Below are 27,582 nucleotides of genomic sequence, written 5' to 3'. Positions count from 1 at the left end.
GATGAATCAAATTTGGTCAGTATTTACAACCTTACTGACATAGATACGTATATGAAATTGTATATATAGTTTTAGTGTGCAGTACAGAAACAATGCCATTTGTTCCAGTCAGTTTCTTTGGCGACATCTACACTTCTGATGAACTAAGGGAAACACAAGGGAGAAAAATGCCAGAATGAATAATGCTGTGATAACTGAACAAGAAGTCCGAATGGCAAAATGATCTTCTTCCAAGGGCAGAATTCCTTCAAGGTTTGTAAAAGAAATGTAAAACAGTAACTTATGAGGGGAGATCATATAAGCATAAAATATTGGAGTTGGAAATTTCTACTAACATTCTTCAAACCCTTGTTTTGGGAGGAAGGAATTCCATGCCCAAGAAAAGTAAATCGACTCCAAAACAGAATAGAAACTTTTATACCCTTCCACTCTGCATTCTCCTCTGAAACAGCTATATTCTGATGACAAGTGAATTAATATAAACAATTCTGAGGTCTCCCCTGAGCTCCAAACGTGCATATTCAGCTGCTTACTTAACGCCGTTGCTTAGATCTAGAATATCTAATAGCTATCATAAACTTTAAATAGCTGAATGAGAACCTTTATCCCCAGTCCACTCGAATGTATTGATCACCTAATTTTTCTCATCTGAGTGAACAGTTACCCAATTGCATGAAACAACAATCTAGGATTTATCCCAGTTTCTCTCCCACTCATCTTTTTTTTCATAAATACCTGAAAACTTAATGTTGAGTAGCAATGCTTTGACACTTTTCTTCCCAGGTTATGAAGGGAATGACTATGTCTGCAGGAACAATAACAACCACTTATTCACCATCTCGGGAATCAAATGTGCTCTTTGTTAAGTTTCACAAAACATAAAAGAGATAAATGTGACCTCCTGGAGCTGGTATTGCAAAACATAAATGCATAGAGGAAGTTAACCTGCACTTCTTATTTTCTTTTAGGTATTTGACTCAAGCTGTTTTTGTTTAAACAGTCCAATTGGCCAGAGTGGAAAAATTAGCAATTAACATCAGCAAGGAAAATCTACAAACAAAAGTCATAGGAAACCTGCCTGCCAGGTTTGTCTTAGTTCAGACGTTTAAAATAGGAAGTTACTCGGTGATATTTGTAAATTTCTAATGTTTTTACTAAGAAAGTCAGTATGCGGATGATGTAGTGCTCTTTGTGTTTTTGAACTACAAACATGACTATCACGAACAGGGCTAACCCTTTTTGAATTTGTACCGTCGCTGAGTGGCCAGCTGCAGGGAAGAGCTGTCTGCTTATTCTCAGTGGGGTAGCAGGGTCTCTCTTGGGTTGAACATCTGGAGGTGATCCCCCAGCAAAGCTGAACTGTTGCCTGGCTGGCTAGAAAACACAAGACGAAACATCTGTGTGACAGATAAATGTGCAAGTCTGCGTGAATCTCGGCTGAGACCCCATCTGTAAAACACACGGCTTGTCACTCGTCTGACACCAGGTGAGTTACTTTGGTGGGGAACCCAGCTGAGAGGAAGAAACTGATGGCTGGCAGCATGTCCTGCCCCTTTTATCTGTGCTCGTACTCATCTGTCAGTGTGTCTCTGTATTCTCCATGCTACCGTCCAGCAATAGTACAAATACCAAGAACGCTGCCGGCGTCTATGACCATTCTGGGTTTGTAACACACCCACTTCCACACATTCAGAGATAGTCTATAGGCCAGAGAGCATGATATTTTATCCAAATTTCTAACATCTTCAGGTATTACAACTCAGCGCTTCCATTCTTATCAACCCCTGGCAGGGTCACGATTTATAGCCAAGTCCATAATTGCAATGTTTTATATTCCATGTTAAAATCCTATGTTCTAGTGGCAAATGCTATAAAATTAAATAAATATTTAAAGGCGGTGCTGCTCATCTTTACATATTAACCACTTAAGCTCATTTCTGTGTAAGTTACAATGTTTGATAAATGTCTAGAAGTCAACACAGCATAAGTGCTTTTGAATGAAATATCTTTCAATTCTATTTTTTTTACTTTTGCCACCGAAAGCCTTCATTCCCCACAAATATCATCAGATTCTGAGTGGCAACTAAGAACAGGAGTATGTAAGGAGTAAATCTGTTGCTGACAGACATCTGAGTTTCTGAAATTATCAACAAACAATTAAGCACAAATATTTGAATGGGATTATCTAATTATGCAAAATGACCTTTAACCCAACTCATCACTTTCTTATTTTGCCTCAGATTTTAATGCAGATTTTACTTGGAGAATGGCAAGAGCACAAGTTTTTTCTTTTCTTTTCTTTTAAATTAATGTAAAATTCTTCCCTTGGAAAATAAAACCTTTCCCTTAAGCTCCAAGGAAACTAGATTTAAAAATAATGATATAATTCTGTCTCAATTCACAAACAGATTAGGTATATACCAACTGTTCTGAAAAACAACACAGAGAGCTTGGAAGGCTTTCAAATCAAGAGGTCTACTTAGAAAAGAAGCACTCTGCCTCAAGCCAAAATAGTCCATGCTATTTCGCTTCTTTACATTTTAAGAAAATAATCAAAAGTACCAAAATTAAATAGGAAAATTAAGAGAGAAAGACATTCTATGTATTGGTTCATTACTCACATAAATTAAAAGTCTAAACTGAAAAAAAAAATCCTTTCTTTACCAATATTGAAGATACATAAAATTAATCTAGGGACCAAGTAAATTCTTAATAAAAGCTTGTTTACAATTCTAAATGATTGTCTAAAACAATGCCTGCAATTAAAACAGCCTTTCTCTGGCTCTCAAACATTCTAATATTTTAGCAACTTAAGTGTTCACTTCTGGAAAGGAGAATGGAAATTTCCTCCTCTCAGCTAGTTTGAGAAAGTTTACCTTTCATTCATTCTACAATTTTTATTGAGCAGTGTCTATATGCCAGCCCCCTGGGAAGAGAGCGGTCAATTAGGCAAGCTCTCAGTGGGGTCAGCAGAAAATAAGCAATCGAAGACTGGAACTAAATGTGATCGAGAATGATGGGGAGGGGTGAGTGTCTGTGTCTAATGTGTCTGGGCTGGGAAGGCTTCTCTGAAGAGGTGAGGTTTGAGCTGAGAGAGACGCCAACACCAAGATGGAGTCATGAAGAGGCCTCGAGGTCGAACATTCCACACAGATCTGTGGCTAGCACGACCCCTGCAGATGGAACGAGATTCCCACAGACCAGAGAGGCCAATGTGGCTGGAGCTTGGGAAAGAAGGGAAGGGAGTAGGGGATGAGATCAATCCGAGGGGTAAGAGCCAGACCGGGACAGTCACGTGGGCCACATGAAGATGTTTATATCTTATCTGAGAAACAATAAGGGACACGTGAGGGGGACAAAAGTGGAAACAGGAAGACTGACCTTTCAGTACTTAAATTCCTCAGCAAGAGAACAAGGATTATTAGGGACTTTCTTTACCTAGTATACAAAGGAGCTATTTTTCCTTCTTTTACACACTATGTAATTTTACGTCCTTTTGTATTACCTAATAGGACTTTCCCCTGATAATCTCCTTTCTTATTTTCAGTTGACAATACACTTTCTTTTCAAGTTTTCTTTCCTTGCTCTTTAATGGTAACAGAGAGAGGTACAGTGAGGAAAGGCATCTTTATTATTATTATATTTTTTTTAGCTAAGTCTTGGTGACTTCAGACTGTGTCTCAGAATAGTGAAGATCTCACAGCCAGTGAACTTCAAGTCATTTGACTGATAAATACCTCCTGTTCTCCCCATGGATCAATCCCTTGCTTTGGTAAACTGGACAGCAGTGTAAGCCCTGTTTCAAAGGCACAACCAAGAGTAAACCCCAAACGATAATTGCCACATGGACATGTGGGCCCACGGTGACCAGACTTTTACATTTTTCAGACAATGCCAGAAATCTAGATTTGCATTTAAAATCTTTTCATTGTTTAAGAGTCACCAACAATTCAAATGCCTTTTCAGACACCAGGCAGGCCAAAGATGGCAGTTCAATGGGATGGATTAACTGCATAAAAAGCCAGTTTGTGAACATTGAAAATCATCCCTATGTCCCGTCTTGATTGAACACCCTATGGTTTAAATCATTTAGGGTTGATGTCTGCATGCTCTTAAAATACACCATCGTTCATCGTTGTGATTTGTTCTACGTTCCCTACATGGTAAACAATCCAACGACTTTCCCAGGGGGTGGAGGTAGGGTCTGACTACAAAGGAGCAGCACAGGCAATTTTGCAAGTTGAAGGAACTGTTTTATATCTTGACTGTGGTAATTATGATGGCAATATGCATTTGTCAAAGTTCACTGAACTGTACGGCAAAAGGAATAAATTTTACTGTGTGTAAATTATACATCAATAAAAAGTCAATAACTAACCACAATATTGTTCCAAAGAGAAAACAAGGTCAGCTTCATGATGAATACAAAGACATAAGAGAGAGCTGGAGCAAAGTTTAGTGGTTTGGTTTACAACAAAGTAGCTTGATACAATACTTGAGACACGTAGGAAATGTGTGCCTTGGAAATAGTCTAGCCCTTCCAGACAACCATTTTCATTAACAAACTAAAAAAAAAAAAAAAAAATCGAACTATAGTGCCATATAAGACTATAAATACTGACTTAGATTTCAGTACTGCTTACCACGTCTACAAAGCCCTTTTGGTGCATCCTTTCATGAAAGCCTCACTAGAAACCTCTAAATGTGCACATTTGAGAATTCTTGGACAAAGATGTTCGAAATTTCGACCAAAGATGCAAAACTAATAAATAATTGTGTAGAACCTCAGAAATTTCTCTTGGAAAGGCTATCAAGCATCCTTGATTTTGCAATTCAAATGAGCTATGTATTATGTGGAACTATCTTTGAATAGAATTATCTATTTACAGATCTATGAGACCATTCAAGGCAAAGAACACACTTTCTTTATTTTCATTTCCGGTATGCAGTATAATGGTTGCTAATAAATCTTTGTGGAACACCATCAGTTACTCCATACCAGAAATCAAGTGAGTTTTTATTGCTGGTTGAGACAACTAAATTGATAACAAGAGAGCAACAGTACATTCAGGATATGGAAGCATAGCCCTGGGTACAATTCTGAGTGCAGGAATCGGAATACTCGAGGCCATATGACATTCCAGGGTCACTATAATCCCTCAAATTTCAAAAGGATTTAGGGAAAGGGCAGAAAGATACAGGGAGAAAAAAAATCTAAAAATAGGGAACTTATAAGCAACCAAAATCTTTAACAAACAGACTGCTACACATTGGTGGTTTTCATGTCTACACATCATTTAGCTGTATTAAAAATTCCTTACTAAGGCTTAATTATTTCATTCTGTCAAATGAAACTATTTGTCAAGGTTGGGAAACAACCAAATTATTTAGCTTCCCTCTCCCTTTGAACTGCCTGGAATCAACATCAGTCAAACTACTCACATGGTTTAATTCCCCAGATATTTTTCTTTCCCCTATTTTCTTACCTCATAGTCATGTCCAACTATTGTTTTTCTCATTCAGTAAAAGCGTCTCTGACTAGATTAACAGTGCAGAGTGAAAAGGAAAGGTCGAGGTCCTTTCCCTTCGTCTTCAAGTTATGAAAGCAGCACTGGGAACGTTTATGAATGTTACACATTAATCCACTGAAATGGTCATTTAGTTTCTTTTACAAACACAGGATTTCATCACATCTAATAATAAAGCAACAAGCCATTTTCTGTATATTATAAACCATCAACTTGTAATTATATAGTGAAATGCTTCTATATGAATTCTCTGTGCTGATGTAAGCTGGTATTGCAGCATAAGTGGTTTTTTTGAAGCCCACTACATACCTACACGGATCTATTTACATTGGGCTAATCATGTCAAAATAGCATCTATTTAAGGGTAAAGTCAAAGTTTCTTTTATAAACCTCTATAGATAGATAAATAATCTAGAAGCCTTTTTACTGTTATAAAATTAAGACTGTCTTTCAGTGCTAGCTAAAGTTTTTGGACATACTATCCATCTAATGGGCAAAATGTAATCCGAAATTGGTGATTAAAGACTCTGCATGGAAACAAGCTGTCAAATGGATAGAGAGAAATTAAACCTGACAACAGTAATGCCTACTTTCTAAATGAAAGCCCAGTTCAAGTTTCTACTCATCCATTTTTCAAAACTTAAAACAAGGCATTTTCCAACCACCCATAGATGAGATGCCAAGATTTGCATTTCAGTTGAACTTGATGAAGTCAGTAGACTTTCAGCTTTAGACTTGCCCAAAACTCCTGTGAGAAGATGTTTGCCCAATCTAAAATCATGGCAATGTTACAGGAGAGAAAGGGATGAAATGTGGCCTGGCTGTTTTTGGTTCTATACTGCATTCACGTCGCACTGTTGGGAAGCCTTATAATCCAAAAGGATATCTCAATGTCCCACTGTCAGGTCCATGAAAAAAAAGAAAAAGTCTTCCAAGTTAGTAAATGCATGGAAAGTTGGGAAGAAGGGTCAGGAGAAAGGATTTCTTCATTCATCCCGGTTGGTTTCTTCAACCAACACCAAAAAAAAAAAAAAAAGTGACCTGCCTTTTAGATTTGTTTGCTTGCTTTGTTTTCAATTGTAAGTTTTCTACTTTTTGGCAAAAATAAAATTAGGAAACCCTTGTCTCCTGCTCCAGTGATAAAAACACTGAAATCATAAGCATGAGTGTAATTTAAGGACAGGCTTTTGTGTCATACATCCTATGTTGGAATTCCAGCTTGGTCAATTGCTGGTCCTGTCACTTTTGTCAACTTACTTGAGTCCATTCAAATTGACTTTCTTGATATTAAGAAAACAAACAAACAGTGAGTTGTTATGTTTGAGGAGATAATATAAGAGTGCTATTAGGTTGGTGCAAAAGTAATTGCGGTTTTTGCAATTATTTTTAACCTTTTAAACCACAATTACTTTTATACCAACCTAATAGCATGGTATCTGAGCTCATAGTAGATCCTACATATAAGAGGGAGCTGGTATTACTTAAATGATCCTATACCTATGGTACCTATGGAGAAGGTGCTGAGAACATGGATTGTGCATAAAAGGAGGGAAAGATACACTAGGAGAAATAGGTGCAGCAAAAAAAGCAAAGATTGGTACATACTCCTCATCAAATTATACTTAAAATTGAATCTTCCCACAGGTAAGCCATTGACAGAATTACCTTTAGTAAAATAAAGCTCATACGAAGTGTTTACTTGTTTAATAATATGAAGTGTGACTCAGAAAAATGTAAACCTCTTGGAATGTACATATCTAACAGTTGTTCTTGAAATTAATCTTCTTGGGAAAATACACACTTTGATTAATAGTGCACAAAATACCTTTATTGTAGAACTGCCTTCAGGTATACTTTATAAGGAAAAAAATTGCGGTTAAAAAAAAAAAGGCAGTCAAAAAATACACACACACACACACACACACACACACACACACGCACACACACGCTACATGCTATGTTTGTATGTGACCACAGGCATGAAAGAATTACTCTCCTGGATTGCTGTGGATGGATTACCGGGGACAAGGAGTGGGTATGAATCATGAAGGCTTATGGAGAATACGTAACATTTATGTTAGAAATTATGTCAAGAAAAGGAATAAAGGAATACAACAGATACTACTCACATAACGAGTCAAATTCTCTTCTAAAACCTAATGAAAGCTCCACATTTGCTCTGTTCCAGCATTTGAGCATAATTATATTCATTCCTTGTTTGTCAGACATAATATCTACCTGTTTTAATAAGGGCAACACAGGACATCTGCTTGGCCTCTCCTTTACTGGTCTTGTCTTAGATATATTTTTATTATGATAAAATAGCACTCATGTCAAAATGCCTAAGTATCATAGTAATAAATATATAATAAATACTTATATCTAGAGTGAACCTTGACATATATAAGATATCATCTCATGATTTATGTGGGTTTTTTAAAAAGTGTTGGCTGATATCCAGTCATAGGAATGCATAAGATATTTATCACAGAGCATATTAGAAAGAAAAAAAAAAAGAAAGAGAAAGAGACACAAAAGAAAAGATATAAAACAGACAAGATATTCCAGAGAAGTAACTAAACAAGTCTCAAGTCATTTCCTCAAAGAAAAGTTCCTTCATCATGTCCCCTATCCTAATATTTCACACACTGTATTGCTGTTTACTTGAATATTTCACTCCCCCACTCCCCAGACTGCAAGCTCCACCGGGACGTTGTTTTCTTAGTGCCTACAATAGTGTCTGGCACAAAGTAAGAGTGCAATAGGATTTGCTAAATGAATATGTACAAGCACAACTCTGTATTTCATTCAAATAAGTACTGAATGAAGAAAGAAGTTTCTTAAAATTTCTGCTCATATGGATTTGGTAGAATGAATATGAAAAACACAGGTATTAGCAAAGGTGTTATAATTCTAGTTAAAATAGAAACTATTAGTCATGAATCAATGTTATTCTATTAATATTGTAACAGTGAAATAATTCAAAGGATAATGTCACTGGGCAGGGGGCAGAGATCTATGACAAATTATCTCACTACAAAAATGCCTGAAGATACTTTGGAAAATTTCTGTATTTCATTCATATAATGATGTGACTAGAGATTTGCCTTTCTATTAAATAGGTAGTAGTCAGAATACTTCAAAAATTATAAAAAATATCCAAGTGACTGTGGTGTATTTTGTTTTCATTAATCATAGTTTTATTTTACCAGAAAATCTGGGGCAATATTTAAACTCGAAATCGGCTCAGACGAAAATTGTCAATACCCTCTTTCTTTTTTATTTGCTCTTTTCTATTTATGAAGAAAATTCTATTCTAGAAACCATTTTTTCCCCCAATGAAAATCCAAAAGATATTGGCAAAAGCAACAGTCTTCTTTTGATACTATAATAAAGAAACTACTGGCTTTTTTAAAAGGCTCACAAGTCATCATTGCATGAGTGTACCATATATTGGCACCAGAAATTGTTTAATGCATTTCTTAATCTTTTAAATGTCTCATAAAACTAAAAGAACAAATGTTGTAAGCCATGATTTTCTTATGGTTAAGGTTCCCAAAACACTTTCAGTGAAAGTAGAATATTCATACCGTTGAGCAGAGCTAAATTATTCTGACAAGATTTTCACTCACCCATCTAGCTTGCCTCATTGTGTGAATATAATACAAACGCTATACAAACCCACCCTAAGGATATTTCTGCTAAGCTATAGAGTACTTACACCATAATTATATGAGGCAAGTAATTCCTACAACACACAAGTTTCCCATGTAAATGTCATTGTTAATCAGGCAACAAGGAGGTAAATTATTTAGTATGATTAACAACATTTATACACTGTATACGTAGTTAAAACAAGCATGAATGACAGCTAAATGCATTCAAACTACGGCAAGATATGAGAAAGTCTTCAAATTTTAATAAGTAAATCACTGTATAAACTACGCTCTGAAAAGCATAGTTTTCCTTCTAATTCTTCTAAAGATTATTAGCAATTCAAATATATCATTAAAATTTCCATATCGGAAGGACAATTATATTTAATATGATGCAGGTTTAGAGAGAAACCTACTGATTTTTTTCTTTCTTGTCACTCCATTTTTTGCTTCCCTAAATTCCTTGGGAAAAAAAACAAAACAAAAAAAGTTAAGGGAATAAAAGGAAAAGATATTTTAAAATATGCCATTTGCACACCTATGTCTTCATGTGCTCATGTTTCCTGCTATCTTAAGTACCTATCTCAAGAGCAGAGACCATGTTTTTATGATACCAACTATTTGGCTTCAGTTTGAATGGATTCTATATAGGTTCATCCAAGATAACAGGAAAAAATGACAAGGTTTCTGTGGTTATTTCTCATTAGCGGGTATTCTAAATGGCTATAGTATACATAAATATATTATTATACAGAAACTTGGTAGCTTGGACCAATCTAAGTTATGGCCCTCACCTAGTGTGAAATAAATGTTTTCATCACCTCACAAGGAAGGGTGAACTGTAGCAATTTGTTTCTTGACGGTTCCATTGTGAATACTTTAGAATAGGACAGAGGTTTAATAGTTCTTTAATAAGCTTCTTCTCTGTTCCCTTAGACAATTGAGGGCAGGTGAAATATTTTCAAAATCTGGAGAATACCCAATGTGTATATGCCATCTTGATTAAACATATGGAATACATACTTGGAGAAAAGCCAACTGGAGATTTCCTTGAGTAATCTAAACACCCAAACTGAGAGAGGTTAATACATAAAGATCAGCTTTGTACTTTGAAGTTTTCTGGACTTCATTTTGCCTAATTAAGACAAGATTTAATAATCAAACCACTGTACAAACATGTACCTAAAAGTGTAGGTTTGTTTCTAATTTGGGGAAGAATTTTTAACAGATTCCAAGGAATCAGCTCCCCATGGGGGAAGGTCTCTGATAAGATTTGCCTTTCTCATTGTTAAAATGGAAATACCTGCTTTTCATCTGAGTTTCTTCTATGTGACTGAGATTTGCATCACCTGTCAAAATCTCAAGGGGGGGGGGAAAGACACTAAAATGTAGATTCTGATACTCACATACCATCTGACTGAAAAAGTGGCAGCTCTAGGACAGAAAACATATATTCCAAAATATTCTTAAAGGTATTCATAAGAATCTAACAAACCTAATTTCAGATCAAAATGTTATAAGGCAAAAAGTAGGGTTCCCAGTTTTTCCTTCCACATACATTTTTCTCCCTAGACATTTTTCAAGAATACCTGGCAGTTTTAAGCAATGCTGAGAGACCACAAAACAAACCTAACTCTACCATAATACAGCAAACATATGCAGACTCACATTCAAGTCAACAATATTAAACGCCATTGTACAAGGAATTTGGCTCTCTTATGATGAGGCTGATTTGACAGAAAATAATTTGATAAATTTAGAGAAATGCTGTGGCAATAAAATAGGCATTAATCTGATGCTATATAAAGAGTTTGCAATATAATGAAATATTGTCTGCAGTATAGAGAAAGGTGGCAGGCAAGGCAGTTGCCACTGCCATCCCTCCACACCAGCCCCAATCCCACACACATCATGTTTGAGAGCATCAAAAGACTGAGCTGAAAGAATTCCTTTTCAGTAGATTGATCTTCAGTCCATGCTCCCTTCATGGCTCTGCCTTGTAAGGGGGAGGCCACAGAGAAGAGAAAAACTCTAGGCCCGCCCACAATAAGGTGAGCGCATGATAAAGATTCCATTTCCTACGGCTACTTTTGCCCAGGAGGTTTTGCTTTGTTAATGTCACAATAAAAACATTTTAATACTAAGCCAATTTTTAGCTTTATATAAGTAAATAGGACATCACTTCTCAATATAATGCCTCTGTAAGATACTTGTAGGTGATACAGTAACAAAGGAGAGTGGACAGAATCTTGATACTCAGAATCTCAACATTTTCCAGGAATGGGAAGATTCTGCTTTGTAAGCCTCCTCACAGAGGGTAACAGCAAAACCGTACAGATGAGTTTTGCTTACATATTCAATGAAAATGCTTTACCAGTCTGTCTGATACTGTTATGTTGTAATCAGTGTTTCTTTGTGGTTGCCTCAGCAGGAGAGCTTCTAAGGATGTGGTGTGATACAGACATTCAGACATTCGCTGCCTATTTCGGCCACAGTAAGGCTGCCGGAAAGAAATTATCACAAGTTTCTGAGAAACTGTTTTAAACCCTGGAGTGAGTGGGGCACAGTAAAAAGTAAATATAACATGGTTGCATCCAAGTTGCTGAAAATACCTTGTTGGCTATAACCTTGGCATATCGGCCGGCACCTGTGCAAACTTTTTGAGATGTCAATCTACCACATTCAACACTGCTGTAAGCCTTTTCTGCAATCCCGAAAAATGAGGCTATGCTCACATGTGCCTGTATGTGCTTATGTATGAAAACAGGCGCTCAGTCATAAAAGACCTCGCTCATCTCTAATCGCAGTTTGGCTACAAACATCCCGTGAATGTAATGATGGTGAAAACTCTGACACTACGATGGTGTCCTCGACCCTGACAGCAGGGCTAGGATGGCAAAGTCCTTTGGACTGCGATATATACCACCAGGCTCCTTCTGCATACCCAGATCAGTGAAGAGAACCCCAATTTCCACACAGGTGGTGATGACAGTGTGACTTGATTGGGGGGCTTACTTTGTTCATGTGGATCTGCTGCTGGTATTGCTTCTGCTTCTCCAAGAACTGTTGGTGCTGCTGCTGGATGACCAGCTGAGCCAACGTGCTCTGAGGCAACGGTGCAGACTGGGTTCGATTCAGGGGTCTGTGACGGGGCAACTTGTGGGTTCCTCGGATGCCAGGTGAAATTCTCTCTTTTGTGGCCAAGGGAGACTGAGGATGTAAGGGAACTCCACCTGAAAAAAATGCACACACACACACACACACACACACTTAATTTAACAAGAAGCCACAGAAAACAGATATATGGGATACATTTTATGAGAAACAGTGATTCTACCGGGTAAACATCAGAAGAAGGCTAGGTTGGATGGCGTGAAGGCAGAAGTGCCAAAGCATTAGATAGGCATGTGTCTTACCAACAACTCACTGGTAGTCCACTTCGGTATATATAAAGGTTAAATAAGGTGAGGTTCCCGCACCCCCCCCCGCCCCCGCACCCATGGATCTAGAGGAATAAATAAGGGTAATAGCCATTCCCACAGCACCAGGTATCAGGGAAACCCTTGTATGACATGGTAAATCTTTACGAGGGTCTTGAGTTAAAAAGACATTACATTGGATCACTATCAAAATAAAAGCCCCCCAAAAGACTGACAAACGGTGCCCTTATTAATTACCAGCCACAAGAAGCTTTTGCTGTCGCATTTGTTCTTTCAATAATAAATGCTGCAGGAGTGCTTGATGGCTGCTGTTCGGCTTTCCCTCTAAAGCGACATGGGGGTGGCTTGAAGACGCCGGGATGCTGCCCCCGTACTGCCCAGGCAGAGGGATTCCTTGCCTGAGTGTCTGGGTCTCACACTTCTGTTTGTCTTTGAGCGAATTTGAAGCCTGTGTCAAGAAATAATAAAGATGTTAATTATCTTTCATCCATGTGGGTCATTGCATCTGTACATTATTAGATTAATTTTTATTCCATAGCACCTCACCAAAAAAAAAAAAAAGAAAAAAAAAGAAAAAAAAGAAAACAACCATCTTACCAATGGCTGAGTATGGAAAATTATTAACAGCAAGACTTTTAAACTAACTGAATTAACAAAGGAGATATAAAAATAGAGTTGAAGCACTGGAGACAATCTACTATTGGGTAGTATTGTACTGAACTCAATAAAAAGATTTTTTAACATTAAAATGATGCTAATTTTAGGTTTAATAACTGGGAACTTCATTTCTGAAATATTTCAATATACTGCTGAAATAAAAGGTACACTGGAGAAGTAAAATTTATTCAAATTGCTGAACTAACAACTATGTCATACTGATTAAGAAGCTAAGGATAAAATGGTCTGAATTTTGGAGTCTTAAGCATAAGAAACAACCCAGCCTTTCTCTACATGTCCTCTAATAAGTTCACAGAGCTGTAAGTTTCCTATTTAATTTTTAAAACAAAATTATTCGGATAACTCAAGGAGAGGTTGCATAAAATATGCAGGGATTTGATTTAAACATGCATTTTCTCTTAATTCATACAGATCCCCAAATCACCAAATATTGAAAATGACACTCCAGATACTTTTGTTTAATAAAATAAACTACGAGTGAAATTAGATCAAATGAAAATGCTATTAAGAACTTGAAAAGTATGATAACAGTAATAAGGCAATAACAATTATATCATCAATAGTAATAATGAATTATCCTATTCAAAGAATTTAATGAATGGTGGTCATTTTAGTATTACAAAAGCAGAAGTCTAATACCTCAAAATTATGTGGCATGTTTCTTTTCAAAACTCATGTTTCATCTTTCAAAATTACTGTGCACCAGGGAAGCAAAGCAATTTTCAGTGATGGAGAAATTAAAGGACAAAGAGGTAAATGGTTTGTCTTAGTCACACAGCAAGTCAATGCAATGTTTAACCTAGAAGTGATTCCTTCTTCTGGCCTCTTTTCCTTAAAATTTCCCACTACTCAGTGGGGAAATGAAATATTAGACATCCCTTTGCCAAAGCAATGCTAAACTTGAAAAATTAATTGTGATGGCCTCATCCACACCAAAATGGAAGTAAAGAAAAATGAAACTTCAATCCAAACCACACTGGTTTATGCATCCAATAGTACCAAATTGTATTACCATCGAAACATTAAATGGTCTGGCTTTAGCACTTGGTCCTTTGAGAAAAAAATTCTCCCTGACCACATTAAAAGTGGTATATGTTTGCGTTAGCGGCTAGGAGTGAGTTAGAGCATGCGAAAAGGAGTGGATATAAAATGCCTATTCATGTGTCATAAGAAGTTTTTGTGGTAGTATTTACTAATCATCAGGAGAGATAGGAAAAAAATGGTATAAAATAAAAATAATTTTTAATAAGTGAATATTTGAAAATATCATCCATGGATATTTATGTTTAGTTTCATCCCTAATTCCTTATTTTCTTTTTGCTAGAACCAATTGTTTACAAATGTTTCATGTGTAATTTCAAGGGCATAGTTGAATTTGGTATTTTTAAGCCTTTCTTCTTCTATCCCCAGATATAAAACAACATTCAAATTTTGCTTTCTCCTCACTGGTATAAAATTACTATATCATATAACATTCTACTCTGTTAGAAACACCAAATATATACTAAGATACCTCTTAGATTGATTTTATAATATGTATTGAACACAACCATAAAATTTCTCAGGTAAAAATGTCACTATAGGCATGCTTATACATAAATTAGCGTACCATATACAGGTCTTATATTCTGAAAATAAATTAGTCACAAAATGATCAACTCTTTATAATTTCCTGATGTGGGCATATTGTAAAAGATGTGAATTTGACAAGCTGTACTCAGTGGAAGACTTGCTGCTAAAGACTGGTAAAATTAGTGCCAAGGGTTAGGACGAATCTCTGTTTAAACCTAATGTATCACATGACCTTTGCATAAAGTACAATTTAATTTACTATCATTTCACAGATGAATTATTCTAGGTAAAGCTTACAAATCTTTTACAATGACTAAAATTTATATTATTTTAGGGAATATGTATAAAATAATTATTGCTATCTTCTGCTAGTAGGACAATGACCTCCAAAAGACCCTATTTCAGTTGTCAGGACTCTTAAAGTAATTCATTCACTTTGAATCTCCTGGGAAGAGTTTAGTATTGTTCTTAGAGAGGTTTTCCAGATACATATTCTTCAGTACCACAGAGTCAGTAACTTAAACTCCCCAAATAAAGACATTCACAAAATAAATTCTATAAACATATGCTTCTGTGCTTTAGATAAGAAGCTACACCTCTCAGCACTGGCCTGGGTTGAGCTGCAGGGTTACTACTTACGGGTTGAGTGATCTTGGATTTTTGGACATTCCTGTTCTCAGCTTCTTCTTCTATCAAAACATGGCCTGTAATCTCTGTTTCATGGGATGGTTGTGTGGAACTAATAAAATAATATATCTGGAAAGTGCTTTCTCTTTTACAAGCTATGAAGCATTACATAAATGTTAGTTATTATTTTTATATATTATTATGTGAACCAGTATAACCCTTTAATTTGAAAGGATTTTACTGAATATCTTTGAACAACCCAGTAAACAGCGAAGGAGAACAGACTCTACCAAGTTTCTCTGAAGTCTAAATATACCAGAAATGAGAGTTCCCTTGTGAAAATATCACTTGGATTGGTTTAGGCTGTTGCTGTATAAAGACTTACATTGAGTTGGGCTGGCACTGCTGGAAGTCCCAAAGTTATATTGGGTAAAGAGGGAGAGGTATACAGACTTAGCAGGTTCATGGAATCTTCGTGAATTAGAATGCGTTGCTGTGAGACCATTTGCTGTAAGAAGAAAAAAAAAAAAGAAAAAGAAAAAAAATGAAAGGGCAGTCTCCAAATATTACAATATCACAAATTTTCTGTAAAATGCTCATATTTCAGACAATAGGTTTTATAAGATAATAATTAGTCAAAATATTTTTAGGTATTTTAATTATTTTATAATTTCTGCATCCAAATAGTATATGTAAAAGTTAAATTAAAATTTTCTTCATTAGACATAAGTATACAATCTGAAGACAGGGCTTCTACGTTCATTTTGCAAAATTCATTTTTAAATTTCTAGCTTTATGGACCAAACTCAGTGTGTTTGTCATCAATTAGTAAAGTAAATTGATTAATTCTTGTGAGTATATATACTATTTTGTATTACTGAGAGATAAATATGCTTATACTGCTGTTGTCATCATTATCTTCATATGGGTTAAACATCATTTTACTGATGAGAAAACTCATGCAAAGAAATCCTAGATTAAATATCACCACATAGGATTTCTATAATAAACAATACCTTTTTAAATATAAACTATAAATAGACAACTCTGTGTTTTTTTAAGGTCATTCATATTCAGAAACTGAAGTAAATGTTAACATGTTATGAGCTCCCTGTGCCACAATAGCCTTCATTTACACTGAAATACCTGGAACATTTTGGTATCACAGTGCTTTTTACAACAAATACCTTTTTTTAAATCCAATACTAAGAGTCATGTTTTCCCACATGTGGCCTAATAGGGTTGCTTGAATTACATTTTCTGTTTAATTCTTGCTTCCCTCCCAGAACTCTTATACAATAAGAGTTACAAAGGTCTTATTAGACTAAGGAACTCTGGCCTGATATGGTTCCCAAGGGAACAACATCCCTGAAAAAGAATACTCCATGTAACAGTATGACACAGTGACTGCTTTCTTCCCAAACAAAAAGCATATGGGACTCCAATAATAGACCACCTCCAAGAGGGATATTGCACACACGGGCTTTGACTAAAGTAAATATAATAACTTGTCAAGCATGTTTGGGGGAGCTGTAGATTTTCCCCTGGACAAACCTGGGATATCAATTAACTGGGGAAAATATCATGTGCTAATACAATGCCAGCTCAGAATGTCACTGAAGAGTGATGCGCCACCAAAACACAGGATGTTATTCCAAAACATCACCTCAATCATACGTTTGTTTGGAGATGAGTCACAGTCTTACCATAATAAAAGCAGAAGGTTAATGTGGATTTTTGTCATTGAAACTTGGAATTCCAAGCTAACTCAGCTTTTGTTTTTTCTCAAAAGAACAAGTTGGATATTTGTGCATGAAAATCAAGAGTTATACTGAAATTTTTAACATTATGTTGAGGTTACATGCAACCCTTTACAAAGTTGTCTAAAACACCATATCATGAAGATTGTTAGAAAGGATTTTATCATTACAATGGGTGAGATTGCAATTTTATTTTAGGGTTTATCCCCAACAGTTGCATATTTGCTCTAATTAAAAAGATAAACTACTGCTTTGCTTACACTAATATACTTTCAACATCTGGTTCCCAATTTTAAGTATGGAATACATATCTGAACAAGAAAAGAATGTATGAGGAAATAAAAAAATATTTTAACTAGCTTACTGGCAGCAAGTGATAATTTATAATAAAGGGATATTTCATTCACTTCTCTGTTTCAAAGATGAAGAGAAACAAATGTGGGAAATATGCACTTTAAACTATGTATAATATTCATTCAAGGTTGTGTCTGCTTCTCACAGCACGGTGGGAATGACGGCAAAAGTTACCGCAGACCTCACAAAAGAGGTTATCTTTGTTTCCCAGACAGAACTTCTGTGATGTCCTCCTACTGCATCACGGGAAGCAAACCTACACTCCAGTAAGAACAACGTTTCTTCTCAGATGTAATGATGGCAGAAACACACTGGCTACTCGCACAGGCTTTGATCACAGTGAAGGGATTTGGAAATACTCTTACTATGGGATTTCAGACCCCTGTAGTTTCATATCAAAATTGAGTGGCTCCATTTCCTATGACAGTGTGTTGATTTCTAGCACCTACCATGTGCCAGGATCTGCGTCAGAGATTTTTTTGGACAGAAACCTATTCCTCATAGATAATCTCCAGCTATCGTTATGCTCATGTTATGAAGAAACTTAGTGATTTCTCCAGTTCTAGTTCCCAATGGGATCCACAATAACACTTTTAAACAGATCAAGGTTATATGATTTGCTGTCAGGCACTGCTGCAGAAGCTATGCACCACCACTCTGCAGCTATTATTGAAGGAGAAGGGAACCATAAAAAAGTGTGGACAAGGGGGAAGCTTTAGAAGGAGAAGCAGCAAAATCAGGCCCTGAAGCTTATGGAGAAGAATAAAAGTGTGCAACTGGGAGTCCGCTGACCTGAAGAAAAGCAAAAGTCCTGGTGACAGTAGACACGAGGACCTTTAAGTCATGGAGTCAACTCCAAAGGAAGCAAGGGAAGTCCTGAGTCCCCCTCGTTCACTAGGTATAGTTGGTTCTCCCCACAGAGGCCAACTGGTATAGTATCCAATTAGAACGTCAGTGACTAGGATGTTACTTAGTTTATTCCCGTTGATTACAGATAAACTGGCACAGCATTTATGTAGACTTCCAATGGCTATTATTGCAAATAACACACCTAAAAACAAAAACGTTTTCCCCAAACTACCTTCTTTACATCAAATTTTCTTCAATTTCGCTTTTTGATGGGAGCAGTCTATCAGCTTCAGGTTAATGTGTCTTAATAAGAACCTGGGCCTGTATTCTATGTTGCTTAAAAGAATGCAGGCACAGTGGAAAACCAGAAAAACAGGTGGTGAGAGCTAGTAGTACCATTTCACTCAGACAATGGAAGATCCGGACCAGTATTCTTGCGAGGCTGGACGGTGACGCCACCTTGGCATTGTGTGAGCTCACAGGTATTTCCTGAAAAACCAGGATTTCTGCAGAACGCAGTTTTAAAACTGATCCAGACTTTAAATCAGTGCTATGCTAAGACGCCAGCATTTCACATCTTAGAACATGGGGAAGATGGTTTTAATTTGAAAATTTTCAGAACCAGAAACTATTGCTGTCATAAGATGAAATGGAAATATTAAATGTATAAATGGATATCACTTAATATTCACCAAACAATAAATTAAGTTAGATTAACAGTGTGATATTGGGTGGTAGGTGTACAAACATGTCCTAAACTACACGAGTTCAACATGCAATTCAGGTACACAGAAAAGTAGAGAACTAGTGACCTGTAATCATTACTATAATTAGAGCAGGGTTAAAACACATCAGTGGCACAGAGGAGGGTGTCAGTTTTAAACCATGCTTTGATGCGTAGCTAGTATTTCACCAGAAAGAGCATGATGTTGGGAAGAGGGATATGACTGAGCCAGATGTTGCAGCAGAGGAGACAAACACATGTTTTAATAATGGCCTTCAAATTTAATTATATTTCTCACCATCACAGCAATTGGAAGCCATTCTTATGGATAATATGAGCAATTCAATGAATAAAATACACATAAACTGAAAAATTATATGTCTCTCAATAGAGCTATTTATTTTGCCACTGAAATCAGGGAGTTATTAGTAGCAATCAAAAGATTCAGAATGTCTTATACAATAGACACTGGCAAAAATTAGAAAAAATGGCAATGTCAAATGTTACAGAGATTTTAAAAAAGGTAAAAACTATCACACATTGCTGGTGGGACTGTAGACTGGTATAGTAATACTGGTGAACAACTGAGCGTTATAAACCAAAATAATTACACTATACACTGTGGGGGTTCAGAACAAGTCATCCCAAGATGTGCCTCTCTGGTATGCAGATTGTTTTGAGCTAAAGGCAACTTTAGCTGAAAGCTCAAGAGAAACTTCTGTCTCTCCCTTAACTAACCTAGAACTTGAATTAGGGGCCCTGCCTGTAATAAGAGATTATCAGAGATAACCTCTTTTGACCTATCTATAGGGCAGGGCAAACTTCTACTTACTAAGCATCTGCTCTTCTTACCATCCTGCAGGGAACCTTTGAAGCCCCCAAGGTGCATGACCTCATCCCTAGCTCCGGATGTTTTATATATCTCATCACCCTTCCGATCTCTGAACTTCTCATGAATGTGGGGTCTCTGATGCTCTCATGTATGTGAGGTTTCCATATATATATATATGTACTAAATTTGGTTAATTTCTCTTATTAATCTGTCTCATGTCTATTTGATTTTTTGATCAGCAAGAAGAACTTTGAGGGTAGTGGAACGTTTGGCCCTCGCCCACAATACCATGACCCAGTGATTCTTCTGCTGGGCATTATGTCTTCAAGAAATTCTCTTCCTAAGCTTATGGGGTGATGTCCATGGGTATACTGGGGGTGCCAAAAAATGTATACAAGTGGACATTTTGGTCAGTGTTGCTCAATCAGTAGTTCGCCGTAGTCAGAAGTGTCTGGACACTGATGGTAACCACTTTGAGCACCTCTTGTAATTGCAGGAATCAAACATGACTTGTATTCATCTTTTGCTATCAGTATATATTGAGTATTACAATTTTAATACAGTTTGCCTTTCTTAACATGTGTATACATTTTTTTGGCACCCTCTGTATATTAAAGACTTTTTGGTGGTTAGTAAGAACTGGAGGCCACTGAGTCATCAGCTGGAAAATGGATAGGTAAAATGGAACAGTGCCCACGATGGACTGTTCCGGTGATTAAAAGCAAACTATTAGGTATTGCACCCGTAATGACATGACTAGATTTAAAAACTTATACTTAGTGATAAAATAAGAAATGGAATGAGATTGATAAAATTCATGGGCACAAAGCAAAAGACACATACAATGTAAGAACCCATGCTAACAAAAATACAGGAGAAAATGACTGCTTATGGGGGCAAGGAAAACAGAAGTGGGGATAAAAGATACAGAGGAAAAGATCAAGGAAAGAAGGAAAGAAGAAAGGAACGGAAGGAGGGAAAAAGAGAGGAAGGGAGGGAAGGAGGGAGGGAGATACCTTTTTTCTTTAGATGACAAAGGACCCTTGTCAATACTAGTTATGTAAATAATCACATACTTTTAAAGAAGCTCACAGAAAAAGTGGGTGCAGAATTGTCAGTTTATTGCATGTTCAAAATTACCTACAGTATGTATGAGCATTAGAAAAGGAACATAGGAATCTACGGAGTTTTGGTGAAAAGCTGTCTGAACTAGTGAAAAGAAGTGCAGACGAAACGTTTTACATCTGAGCTCTACTCACTGGCTTTAACTCTGGGCAGCTGCCTACCTTCCTTGGACATCAGATCCTTCAGCCTAAGACTGAAGCATCTCTGACTAGCTCCATCAGGTAATGATTGTGTGTATCGGAACAGCATCCCAGAACATGTGCTTGTAAACCTCAGTCTGCTTTGGCTTTAAAAGGTCCCAATCCCCAAATCGAGACTATCTAAAAAGAAGAGAGCCACATTAAAACCAAACAAATCTCTTAATCTTTTAATGTTTGCCTAGGGCTTTAGTTCTATTTTTCAAGGTAGTATTTATTTTCTACTCTCCGTTCAGACAGCAGATAGAAAATTAAAATCGCCATGTGATGAAGACATTTTTTAGGCAGTAAAAGTCTGTTGTTTTTATTTTTTCCCGGACACCCAAGAATGTATTACTATAAAATGATTTGGAGACAAAAATTATGCGACAAGGCTTCCTTTGCATTTAAAAGGCCCTGATGTTTTGTTAAAGATCTTGCTTTACTATACTGACTCATATTATTCCTAGTAAATGATTCTTTGATTATAGCAACCTCCCTTTCCCCCAGGCTGGGGAAAGCATTTTTATTTGCTGCCATCTAAAACCACAGCCATACACCCACTCAGAAGGGAGCATAGCATTTACAACAAATGTCACAACTATTATGAAACAATAGGTAGATGAGTCATGTGAGACTGGGGAAAAACAAGTGACATTTCAGATGATTTTAGAGTACCGAAACTTATGATTAGAATCCTTTTTAAAAAATTGTTTGTATCTGCTGGAAAAATTATTTTAAAAAATAGCACAGCAGAGCCAGCCACTAATGTTCAACTAGAAATAAACCAGCTGCTTGGCTACTGTTAAAATAGCTATCAAATAAATCTACCACATCTAAAATAATGGTGTTGATATTCATGGAAACATATTTGAACCCACAAGCCCACAGTATTAACAACAGATTAACTGGATAGGTAAAGACATCTCTGACTGGAGTTGGAAATAGAAACTCCTGAGGTTTCAGCTCACCAACCAAGTTTACAAAGGAGTTAAAGCAAGTAGCTCCAACAATCTGAGTTCAGGACTGAACACAGACGTAAGACATAGAAGAAATGGAACAGAAGTGGTTAGAAACCCTGGAGACTGACTCTCACATGAGATGTGCTGTCTTGCAGACAAACACGCTAATGAGTTTTCCCTGTTAGGAGTCAATATTGCTAACAACAAAAATGAATTTGCTTTGTGCTTTCAATTTACCACCTGCCTTACAAACACTGATTCCTCACAACAAAGCTGTCGGGGGAGGGGGTAATTATTACTACCTTTCACTAGATAAGGAATCTGAGGTTCAGGCCAAGTTTAATGACTTAACCAATGACGACAAAGCAGTTGGTTTTGGATCCAGGTTCCTGGGGAGCCTTCTGAACGCAAGACCCATACAGTAGAATTCGCTGTGCTGTTCCCTTATCCTGAACTTATGAGTGACTTCTCCTGCTACTTATGTCTTAGTCTTTATCTAAATTATGCAGGGCATGTGAATCACAAATAGAATATTTTCTTTTTGCCTGCACCTCTATATCAGCCTGAAATCCAGCCTTACTTTCCTATTTCCCATTTGGAGGGGAGTAGAATCTCATTCATTTACGTGGACTCTGGAATAATTAGGTGACATGCTTTTCTACTTCCAAGTCACAGAATTCAAATGTCCACTGTTATACTATTTTAAAATGAAAACTTACCTATGCTAGTGAAATAAAGATAGTAAAATAAGCCTATTTTGTAAAAGGTGAAGGATGCAACCAACTTGGTGTTCGAAAGTGTAGTTAAGAATGTAGTAATAACCCCCAAAATATTGTTTGATATGAAATCACATGCAATGATTAATCTTTAGAAGATGTCTGTAAAAATCATACTAAATTCAAAATGACTGTTAATCAAGAATTGAAAATAGTTTTTTCCTCTTTTCGCTAGTGTAAGTGGAAGCATTTAGTGTTACAAAGCTAGGATGTTAATTTGCTGTCAGTTTCAGTCTGACTTCTGCTGTCTCCTTACCTCTCCAGTATGAATTACACTAGAGACCTCTGTAACTGCAGTACAGCAGAAAACCACATGTTAGCCATCAGGGTTGAATTTTTTGTTCTGGGCCACAGAGAGGCTACCCATCAGTGCATAAAGGTCTGCCCACCTGGCCTTTTGGATCATAGTTCAGGCACACAATTAATTCATTATGAGCTAAGTCACTGCTTGCTTTTGAACTAGTCTTTCCAGCTTCGGAGGTGAACGTCCTGTCACTGACCTGAAGAAATACCTCTACTCTTTCAAACTCCATTAAATCACATTTCCTTCTGTTTTCTTTTTTTTAATGATTGGGTGAAAGGAAAGGTTTGTAGTGACAGAATATGCTCAACAATTAACTAAAAAGCTAGGGCATCTAAACAGATATTTGTGATAGTAAAGCTCTTAGGAATATAAAACAGATTGAAACAATATAAGCCAATTCCTTTACTTTATATTCTCCACTGTACAAGTTGGGTCTTTAAAGTCACAATCTGCGACACTGAATTTAATTTAACAGGTCATAAAATGCTTAAAGTGAAGAGAAAATCTCTCCTTTTCCATTTATTTCCAATCTTACAAAGGTTGTACTAAGTACTGTATGCATATATATGTATTTATAATGAACGAATATATATATATATATAACTTCTTTTTTAGTAACAAACCATGTCACCACCCCTTTTCCTCCCTCCTGAGAGATAACCACCATGCTAAATTTTGTATTCACTCCCTTGCCTTTTAAAAATATACTTTCACTACATATGTTTTCCCGATCAAAATACTGTGCTGCTGTTTCTGAACGTATAAAATACTATCATGCCATAAAGTGGTCTTCTGCACCTTTTTGCACTAACAATGAATTTCTAAGAATTATACATGCTGTTGAATGTAGTTTAGTGTGTTATTTTCATTTTCCAAGTATATAAAATTCATCCAGGGTCAATTTATAACCCAGATCCTTTAGTGTTTCTGCTATTACTGAGAATCACATTCTTCAAACTGAGAAGAAATGGAAATCTAAAGTTGTTCTTTTCCTAGAAATTGACTAAAGGGTTGCAGAAAACTGACCAATGTGGAGATATAATTGCACTAACAGAAATACAATGCCTATAACCAATAATCCAAGAATCCTGCTTACGTCTACAGACACAGATAAATGTGAAGTATTTATTCCATCAGGTATCATGTTTTAGAAAGGATAATGAAAAACACAAAGAGGGACGAAGTATGGTAAGAAACAGGAAGTACATGAAGAACCTGGAGTTAATGTAGAGGCCTGAATCATTACTCTTCTAATAGTTGAAAGACGATTTTAAGCAAGAGAACATGTATCTATTTTGCTCATTTTCCTTGGAAAATTGAGGGAAAACATTTAAATCTAGACTGAAGGTATATCCCCCTACATGGAATTTATATTTGCTTTTTCCAGAGCTGTAGGGGAACTTCAAATCTGGGACACTTTAAACCAAATTAACAGTTTGAGGTTATGTAAGTTTGGGCTACAACCCATGCAAGGAATAGCTTCTGGTTATAACTTGTCAGGGAGAGATTCTGCCCTGCTTTGGTCCTCATCAAGACATCTCTGGGGGTGGGGGTGATTCACCAATGTAGCATAGATATGGGCCTTTGGGATTCCTGTTTAACGTGTGGAGGGTTCCTTATTAGCGTATCCTCCTTGGTCAGTACTGGGCTTTGGTTTCTGTCTCCTGAGTTTTGTGAGGCCCTGAGTTTTGTGAGGCCCTGAGAGCCAATACTCAAAGTTCAAGTAAACAAATGTCCTCAGAGCAAAAGTGACTTACTGGCTCATCAGGGAGATCTGGGTTTCTGTCATCTATTTTATTTTAGCCTGATAGTTGTATAATTTATAATTGATTATAAATGTGCCATGTGTGTATGAGAGGGAGGAAGGGAAAGAGGGATGGAAGGAGAGAGAGAAAAAGGGAGGGAGGGAGGGAGAGAGAGAGAGAGAGAGAGAGAGAGAGAGAGAGAGAGAGAGAGAGAGAGAGAGAGAGAATACAGAGACATAGACTAGACTGTGGCATAAGGTACAGAAAATATTTCTGTCAGTCAAACTCATCCAAACTTTGTAAATAAAATCAAGTCTAGTCAGTTCCACCACTATAAATCTATAAGAAAATTAACTAAGAACAGGTGGCTTTAAACTTCAATTCAGTTGTTTTAGGGTATTAATGGAGGAGGATATGATTTTTTAAAAGAATCAAAACATTAAGCGTCTTACCTCAGCATGAGGAGTAGGTGGCAAAACCGAAGTCTCATTTTCAGTAACATTTCCCGTTGGCCCATTGTTTGGTGAACTTGGACCAGACCCCGGAGAACTGCTGCTGACTGAGGATTCTGAAAAACATTGTGAAGTACAAATATATTCATAAAAAACATACAAAGGTGAACGTTAGTTAACACTCTAAGTAACATATAGCATTGGATACTGTTTTTACTCCCTAACTGAATAAATGACAAGTACTGTTTCACTAAATAAAAAGAACTGTGAAAATTTTGGAAACATTTCACCTTTGTGGTCTCATCCTTTTTATCTTTCCCTTCTCCAAATCATTCAATATTGTGACATCAAGTATCATTTTTAGGTAGAATACTCTCATGAAAGTTATATTTCTGTCCTATACCTCTCATAAATTCCAGCCTGAATCCCTTTGGAATGCTGGATATTTTTAATCTCTCTTTATATATGCATCAGTTTCAATGTATTCCAATATTAAATGTGCCCTGTTTGTCTTGGTTTATTACTACCCTTCGAGTTATTCTCACTTCCTTCTTTATCCCAAATCTAGTCAGTTACTAACTAGGTAATTTCATATTTTTCTTTACATTATCTCTCATCTACTTCTAAGATGGACAGTTTCAAAGTTTATTTGGGATCTAAAAAATTTGAATCTGAGAGACACAGACTCACGGGAAGACTTGAACTGTGCTCCAGGGAAGACAAAAACAGCTGGAGCTTATAAAGGCAAAAACCACCAACTGGAACAAAAGAAATGTTTCCCTTTGGCAACTAACAGGGTGTGGATGACTGGTTCAAAAAGATCTGGTTAGGTCCAGGTGATGAAACTCTGAGGTAAGAGGGAGAGGAGCAAGTCCCAGGATGTACTTCTAGGGCAACACATAAGTCCAAAAGTCCAAACCTCACCTGGGTACATATGTGTGTAAGTATGACTTCCCTATTGCCCTCCAGACTCCATTTTAGGGCCCCCTAATATTAGCACTCCATTTTACAATAGTTTGGTTCCATTCCTCTGCTTCAAAATGGAGCATAACATGCTTTCTTACTACGGTCCTTTCTGTGCTGCACACTCAAATTTAAATCACGTACTCTTCATAAGTGCCACTTTCCCATTTTATGCTTTTTTATCCACTTTTTCCTCCACCTATTTCATTGCAAGTCCAGTCCAACTTCTCAGCTCAAAGCCTGGCTCACGTATCGTCTGTTTCCCAGTGTATGGGAATTTCCAATTTCCAGGCAATATTTGCTTGCACTCCCTTGGAACACTTATAACTTCCAACTTTCTATTATAAATATTTCTCTACTCAGAAGTGCCATGCCAATGGGAAGAACATGAGATTGGTGACAGAATTTTGATCCTGCCACCTACTTGCTGCAGGATTTCATCAAGTCATTGGTATCATAAAATTCTTAAAAACATCTTGCTCACTACCTTTCTGTTTATAGATCTTGCATACATTTTGATTAATCTGCTTTTTACCTTTGCCTCTTTCTTCATTACTTTTTGCTTAACGAAGGAAGTGCACATTTAAAAAAAAAAAAAAAAAAAAATTCTCCTAAGAGCTTCTTTCCCCTGCCTGGCTCCTAATGCTTGTCTTTCTTGTATGACTAACTACTGATTTCCCATCAATGTCTTATTTCCATATCCTACCTTAAAACACAAAACAAAACAAACAAACAAACATTGTTTTAAACATTCTGTCTTGTTCATTTAAAGTCATATTATTTATATAATTTATGTGGTACTCAGACAGAAATATTTCCTTATGTAGAAATCACCGTATGAGCACTAGAATTCTGTAACTACCATAACAGAAATCTTCAATATCACACTGGAAAGCGTCTGGAAGGAGAAGTAGCAACTGATTTTCTGGAAACTCTGAACAAAATCTCAGAAAAGAAATGATACTGCAACTGGGGCTTGAATAAAAGTAGTTGTTAAATTTGGGGGCAGTGGAGAGGGGAGAGCGGTAGAGAAGGCACAGCAGCTAGAGGGACAGGCCA

The 27,582-nt window shown here is 36.6% G+C and overlaps 1 protein-coding gene across 21 annotated transcripts in view; it reads right to left on the bottom strand.

Moving 5' to 3' along the window:
- The window catches only part of HDAC9 (histone deacetylase 9), an 858,791-nt gene that overhangs the window by 329,838 nt on the left and 501,371 nt on the right, over positions 1–27,582 (bottom strand). For all 21 annotated transcript variants that reach the window (XR_012498895.1, XM_074340815.1, XM_074340819.1 and 18 more), the window contains 4 exons: positions 25,561–25,676; positions 15,887–16,009; positions 12,862–13,072; positions 12,200–12,417 (listed from right to left, as the gene is read on the bottom strand). Coding sequence is in view for 20 of the 21 variants with exons in the window: in XM_074340815.1 (XP_074196916.1) it covers positions 12,200–12,417; positions 12,862–13,072; positions 15,887–16,009; positions 25,561–25,676 (668 nt within the window). In the remaining variant the exon portion in view is untranslated. The remainder of the gene's footprint in view (positions 1–12,199; positions 12,418–12,861; positions 13,073–15,886; positions 16,010–25,560; positions 25,677–27,582) is intronic.

This window comes from Rhinolophus sinicus, linkage group LG09, assembly GCF_036562045.2.
Source record: "Rhinolophus sinicus isolate RSC01 linkage group LG09, ASM3656204v1, whole genome shotgun sequence".
Lineage (NCBI taxonomy): Eukaryota > Metazoa > Chordata > Mammalia > Chiroptera > Rhinolophidae > Rhinolophus > Rhinolophus sinicus.
Note: the sequence above shows the minus strand (reverse complement) of the source record. Positions and strands in the feature narration are given on the sequence as shown.